Below are 7,213 nucleotides of genomic sequence, written 5' to 3' on the forward strand. Positions count from 1 at the left end.
CTCTCAGTGCTGAGGCATCTTCTGCTGTTTTGATTGAGCAAAGTAGGAGGGTATACTGCTCCAAGATGGCCGCCGTATTTGCTGCGCTGGAGCGACCAATGCGGGGTCTACTCTTATATTATGTCTATGTTTAAAACGGGTGTTCAGAAAAGCAGAAAATGGAGGCAAAATTATTTTTGCTGTATTACACTTAAAATTACACAAAATGATTTTTTACAATGTTTTTAGGCGAGAATGTAGATGTATAGATCTCAAATATCTGCTTGGTTCATCAATAAATCACCTAATTCCAATATTGCTCCGACGTTTTCGGAGATTTCTGCTCCCACTGCATTAACAGCCAGCTCCCCTTGCCAGCTGTCAGCTGGCCTGGAGCTCCAGATTCGGTACACCGAGAGAGAACCCATGTCTCCTGGCAAATCGTTTTAAAAACTCCCGATAGTTTTCACCTATGAGTGGAGGTGAAACACAGATATTAAGCCAGGTAATAGCTGTTAAATTTTTTGATTCACTAAAGTATTGCTGCATTTCATTTGTTTGCATCTCTTTTTTGTTTGCTGCATTTCATTTGTGGTTGTATTCTTTTTTGTTTGCGTCTATTTTTATGTTTGCTGCATTTCATTTGTGCGCGTGTCTTTTTTTTTTTGTTTGTTTGCATGTACGGTGGCCGACAGGTGCAGTCGGCCACCGTATTTTACAAGAAATAATTTAAAAATACTAACAGAATCAAACTATGCTTCATGTTCAACTAAAGACACCATCTGTTTCTGAATAGTTATTAACATGATGTAAAAACTGAATTACCTCATAAAAGGGATGATGTTGGTCTGTGGTGATGAGTTCGGTCTGTTGATGTCGGATCGTTTTTTCATCTCATATGTTATCTGAAATTGCGCTGTTGTAACATCGTTTCTGTTAATTATCCAGGATTTACGTTCCCACCTTAAACGGAAGATAATGGGAAAATTTCTGATGTTACTCAGAGTTTCTGAAACAGAAAACTTTACAGAGCAGCAGACAAAAAAACTGACAGGAGATTTAATTCAGTAGGAATTTTAGATTTAGTGACTTTATGGGAACAACTGGAAAAATGTTAGATATTTTTGTTGAGATTCAGTTACCCGCTCCAATAACGGTCAAAATTCCAAGTTGTGATCTTCCAGGTGTAGTCTTTCAGACACCATTCACCGCTGCTTTCATCAATCTTGTTAGTGCAACACCACCATGACTCAAGCTCTGCACATGAGCTGAAGCTCAACTTAATGCGACGCACAACCTGCAAATTTAAAGTGAAGAAGTGTTAAATACACTTAAAAAAGGACATGAAAGAAACTACAGAACATCTGGACTTACTGTAGAACTGCTTCCTTGAACATTTTTAGTGGTGTGGGTAGAAACAACACCATAATAACCAGCTTCTGCCCAGCTGACTATCAGCAGCAGCAGCAGAAAGAGCAACATGATGAATGTTTCAGTTCTGCCAAACAAAGATGGTATCATCAGGTAACCTTTGTGGCTCTGCTGTCGTAAGATGCTTTGGTTATGCAAACGCCTGAAGACCAGAGACGACAACGTGATGCTTTATAAATATTTAAAAGAGTTTGTAGGACTGAGCTGCTATTTATTTAGTTTTCTCCTTTTAATTTTATATAGGAAGGAAAACGTTTGACATTTAGTGTATTTACCTTCGAATTGTAAGTCTTGGTTAATTTTATAATTTCCTGTTTGTAATTTTTGGCATTATAGCTCACTCTCCTGTAAAGTCAGTCGGGAATTTAAAACGAACCAGTTCCGAGAAATGAAATCAGGAAAGTATGAGAGCTCTTCTGTTTGTTTCTCTTTAGAGTTTTTCTGCAGAGATTTGGATTAAGTGACAGAGATAATTTTTATTGATGGTCAGAATTACCTTAGAAAGAGGATAAAAGCACTGAAACCTAATTTCTTCCCTGTTTGCATGTCAATGTCTGCATGTAACCGTAAGTTAAAATGAGAATTGAGGATTAACTATGTGATGTGAACTAACTTTGTGTTTATTTAAATTATTAATGCAAACGTCGAGCATTGTGGTAGCTCCAATTGTTTGCTTTGCAAATAGCTAATTAGCATACTGGTGGCCTTTAGCTCACACTTGTTGGGTTTATTCCAATTTGACTGTCAAATTCTGCCTAGATTATCCATGCAGGGGTTTATATTGTTTTTATAGGTTGGACTTGATGTGTTATTTTATCGCAACACTGGAGGTCAAATTACAGATTGAATTATTTCACACTGGGCAGATTTTCACCGTCTGTACAGGACGAAGCTGCAGGATCCACTGGAACAAAGCAGGAAGGAACAAATTTAGAGAAATAGGTTTATGAAATATGGTTTATTTATTGCACAAACAACTCTGCAGCTTTTTCAAAAGATACATTTAGTAAACTTACACAGTTGCATCTCTCAGCTGTTCTGACAAGAGGCAGATTTTTGTTTTGTTACATTTCTGTATTCAGACATTTAAAAGTCAAAGGTCCTTCAATAATATTTAATTTTAGTTTAATATTGACAGTTAAATAAGGAATACCAAATAAAAAAAAAATTACAGTAATGTGAGTTAAAATAAGCCAACTGAAACATTTAATCAGACCTTTGAAAACAAACTGAACAGGGATTTTGCTCATGTTTTTTTCTGGTGTTGCATAAATGTGTAGAACCAGAACCGTCAGTGAGGATGATGTTCTTTCTAGGAAGGTCGTCCATCATCAGGTCCACTAATAGTATACAAAAATATTAAATACAGAAAGATTCATCTTTCATTTTCACCGGTTTATCAGTATGTTTTCCCAGCAACTACTGGTAAGTAAATAAGTAAATGTATAAGATGCTTTTCACGGAAAATAAAAACAAAATCCATCAAGTCCTTTAAAATGTAAATATTAAAACATGATTAAAAGTTGAAGGTTAATCAGGATTTTAAAAAAATGAACCAGTGCAACGACATGAAAACATTAAAATACGAGAGCTCTTCTGTTAGTTTCTCTGTAGAGTTTTGCTGCAGATATTTAGATCAAGTGATTATTGATGAAGATCAGAATTAACTAAGAAAGGAGACTAAAGCACTAAAACCTCATCATTTTCTGCATGTAACAGGATCTAAGTTAAAATGTGCTTTGAGGGTTAATTATGTGATGTGAACTAACTTTGTACACACCAACTTTGTGTTTATTTAAATTATTGACGCAAATGTTGAGCATTGTGGTAGCTCCCATTGTTTGCTTTGCAAATAAACAATTAGCATACTGCTAGTCTTTAGCTCATACTGAGCTGCATCTTGCATGGTAATGTGGCAGCCTGGGTTTTCTTTAAGGTCATGAACTCAAATAGGGGATGTTAAAGTTACCAAGAGTGAAATAAACCAGCAACGCCACCTGGAAAACTGAGTTGTAACAAGGACACAGTTAGTATCTGCTGGAAGAAAGAGACAGGCTTCAAAAAGCTCTACACAATGTGTTGAAGTTCAGTATTTAAAAGCACTTTCCAATTGGCAACATCCTAAAAGAGAATGGTTAAGACACAGTGAACGTGGTTCAACAAAATTGTTGGTTGAAGTAGAATATTTAAATCTCAGCAGAGAGGCTGACCAGTGGAGGAGGTAAGGAGAGAAAAGAGCAACGTTTAGTGAAGGAAAGGGGATCGATCACTCTGGACACGATAGCAAACAAGGAAAAAGGTGCTCCAATGAAATAAACACACAAAACAAACCACCACAGGAGCCTCAGTCCCTGAAATAACTAAAGAAAACAACCTGAACAAAACAGTGGACTCACAATATCACTAAATTGCACTTAGATCATATAAGTGGTGCAGTAAATGCTGCAACCAGCGGGCGAAGGCCCCAGTTAATATTTTAAAATAGTTTCCATAGGCAAAACAGCATCAAACATCTCAGATTGAAAACTGGTAGAAAGACTCATCAGGCAGCTAAAATGAAAAAGGCTATTAGTAAAGTAAGTAAAGTTTATTTATAAAGTGCTTTTCACAGACATAAAACCACAAAGCGCTGTACAATACAAATCAACATTAAAACCATACAAAACATAAGAAACACAGTAAAATCAAGAGGTAAAAGGCTGGGAAAATAAAAATGTGTTTAGTTGGTTTTTAAAAACCTCCAGCAAAATGGAGCAGCAAGGGTTAACAGTTCCAGATTGCAGCTGTAGCAGCGCAGTGCGAGCTGCGTCTCCTTACAGAGGAGAGTTAAAACCTGATCCAGCTACTTGCTCCATTGCTACTTTACGACCATCAAAGATTGAATGTCCACAACCTCATAGTTTTCTTTATGCTAAATATTTATTAGTTAAAGTTGGTTTGCAAGTGTCAGTACAGCTTAATTCAGTAGCAGATTTAATCAAATAAAGCATAATCAGTGATCTTAACCTAACCTTTCTGTCCCTTAGGCTGACACTGAGAACTCAACAGATATCTTTCATTAACACCCTGAGTGGTTCGTCCATCTGGTTCCTGTTCAGCGTGGTTCATCTTTTACTGGGCCCTGCATCTCATGTTCCAGTCAGACGCCTTTCCTTTTAGTTCTCCTTATTCCCTGCATTCTACCTCCAATACAACATCAGTGCAGTTACACATTTTGCATCATTTCAAGTTCATTGTCAAAATCACATCTATAAATTCTTCAGCTTCTCTGATTTAGCATTAAAACAATATTAATACAAATATATTGCTTTGGGTTTATTCAATTACTTAAAGTGATAGAGATTCATTTAAATGTACAAAAATTAAAGTTGATAAACCCAGTCATATTTTAGTGCACGGATCACATTCATTCTCATGTTTAGCCACTAGGGGGCAGCTGGTTTTTAACCTGCACTGAACCGTCGCTCAGCAGGCGGACCTTTATGTCTGCAGGCAGCCCTCGTCTGATCAGTTCATCTTTAATCTGCAGAAGAAAACATGAGATGAATGTGAGACAAAGTCAGTGGTGAATTATAAAATATACTGAAAAGAATCTGATTAACATTAAGAACAGCAGCAGAATTTAACACTGTAGCAAAACCTCAGGTTATGATTTAACATTTGGGGTAAATTAGTTTGGGCTGAACTCAAAGTCCAGGACATCACTGACCGCTTCCTCCATTTCATCCTTGTTGTCCTTCAGTGACAGCGTAGTCGAGATCTTCAGCTTCAGAACCGTAAGACGAGCTGGAAGAACAAGAGATCAACATGGTAGAAAGAACTACTTCCTGTTACTTTCAGTCCTGTTTCCATCTGACTTACATGTTTTAGGAGGAGGACTTGGAGTTGTCAGAACAGTCGTTGCAACAACAGTTGTTGAATTCAAAGTTGTTGCTAAGATAAGTGAAACATGAGTTCAGGACAAGTAGCAAAAATAAATCAAAGATGAAAAAGAAAGAAATAAATGAAATGAAAAATAAATTGTCCTACTTACATGTGTTAAGAGGACTAGTAGTTGTCAAAGGGGCGGTTGTTGCATTAACAGTTGTTGCATTAACGGTTGTTGCATTAACGGTTGTTGCATTAACGGTTGTTGCATTAACGGTTGTTGCATTAACGGTTGTTGCATTCAATGTTGTTGCTATAACAGGAACATGAGTTCAGGACAAGTGACAAAAATAAATCAAAGATGAAAAAGGAATAAATAAATAAAATGAAAAATAAATTGTCCTACTTACATGTGTTGAGAGGACTAGTAGTTGTCAAAGGGGCGGTTGTTGCATTAACGGTTGTTGCATTAACAGTTGTTGCATTAACAGTTGTTGCATTAACGGTTGTTACATTCAAAGCTGTTGCTAAGATGAGTTCAGGACATAAAAATGTATAATACATCAAAGATGAAAAATAAATCAATTAAATAAAAAATAAATTGTCTTACTTACATGTGTTGAGAGGACTAGTAGTTGTCAAAGGGACGGTTGTTGCATTAATGGTTGTTGCATTAACGGTTGTTGCATTCAAAGCTGCAGCTATAACAAAAACATAAGTTCAGGACATAAAAATTAATAATAAATCAACGATGAAATATAAAGAATTGATTTGTCATCCTACTTACATGTTTTAGGAGGAAGACTTGTAGTTGTTGAAGGGACGGTCGTTGCAACAACAGTTGTTGAAGTCACATCTGGTGCAGAGAAATCAACAGCAGAAAGAGGAAGTTCAGGAAATAAAAGGTAAGATCTAATCAAAAAGAACAAAGTGAAAGAATGACTCACCGTTTCTAACCGTCACAAGGACACATCGCAGCTCAGACTGGTAGATAGAACTGGAGGCACTGTGGGGATAATTTAACACAAAAGTTTCATATTAAACTCTTTTTGAAATGAGCATCAAATAATATTTGGAATATCCTTAAAGGGTCAGGTCAGATAATAAACAGCAGTTGTACATCTTGTGTTTATCTTTATACAGCAAAGGGAAAAGCTTTCATTTTTACATTTACTTATGCAGTGCACAAGAGAAGTCAGTTGCACAATTTAATCTGCAAACTTCAAATTCATCAAAACTTTTAGATTCATCATAAATACCTAAAATCCTCAGTGAGAGATGATTACTCCAGATCCAGAACTGGGACTATCACTTTGAGTCATATAGCGCAGTATAATGATTTGAGCTTCAGATGGGCAGTGATCATGTTTATACTGATTTCTTATGCACTCACCGACTAGATACACCTGTCCAACTGCTCGTTAATGTTGAATCAGCCAATCACATGGCAGCAACTCAATGCATTCAGGCATGTAGACATGGCCAAGACAACCTGCTGCCGTTCAAAGCGAGCATCAGAACGGGGAGGAAAGGTGATTTAACTGACTATGATGTTGGTGCCAGACGGGCTGGCCTGAGTATTTCAGAAACTGCTCATCTCCTGGGATTTTCACGCACAACTAGGGTTTACAGAGAATGGTCTGAAAAAGCAAAACTATCCAGTGAGCAGCAGTTTTGTGGGCGCAAATGCCTTGTTGATGCCAGTGGTCAGAGGAGAATGACCAGACTGGTTTGAGCTGATGGATCGGCAACAGTAACTCAAATAACCACTCGTTACAACCGAGGTACGCAGAAGAGCATCTCTGGACGCATCGAACCTTGAGGCGGATGAGCCACACCGGGCGCCACTCCTGTCAGCTAAGAACAGCAAACTGAGGCTACAATTCGCAGAAGCTCACCAAAACTGGACAGTAGAAGATTGGAAAAACATTGCCTG

At 37.3% G+C, this 7,213-nt stretch overlaps 2 protein-coding genes and 1 long non-coding RNA gene across 3 annotated transcripts in view; all 3 read right to left on the reverse strand.

Annotated features, from left to right (window-relative positions):
- The window catches only part of LOC106939308 (uncharacterized), a 6,524-nt gene extending 4,903 nt beyond the window's left edge, over nt 1-1,621 (reverse strand). The window contains exons 1-3 of the mRNA XM_015021671.1: nt 1,354-1,621; nt 1,122-1,276; nt 805-942 (exon numbers count right to left, since the gene is read on the reverse strand). Of these exons, the coding sequence (XP_014877157.1) occupies nt 805-942; nt 1,122-1,276; nt 1,354-1,500 (440 nt within the window). The 5' untranslated portion in view covers nt 1,501-1,621. The remainder of the gene's footprint in view (nt 1-804; nt 943-1,121; nt 1,277-1,353) is intronic.
- The window catches only part of LOC106939304 (uncharacterized), a gene marked incomplete at its 5' end in the record, with an annotated part of 35,867 nt that overhangs the window by 15,198 nt on the left and 13,456 nt on the right, over nt 1-7,213 (reverse strand). The window lies entirely within an intron of this gene.
- Nucleotides 5,814-6,361, reverse strand: LOC106939309 (uncharacterized). Its single transcript, XR_001422812.1, has 3 exons — nt 6,225-6,361; nt 6,065-6,133; nt 5,814-5,978 (listed from the first exon to the last, which is right to left on the reverse strand). It is a non-coding gene; the product is annotated as an uncharacterized LOC106939309 (long non-coding RNA).

Source organism: Poecilia latipinna, unplaced genomic scaffold, assembly GCF_001443285.1.
Source record: "Poecilia latipinna isolate Pla-1442-1.1 unplaced genomic scaffold, P_latipinna-1.0 Scaffold2825, whole genome shotgun sequence".
NCBI classification, from domain to species: domain Eukaryota; kingdom Metazoa; phylum Chordata; class Actinopteri; order Cyprinodontiformes; family Poeciliidae; genus Poecilia; species Poecilia latipinna.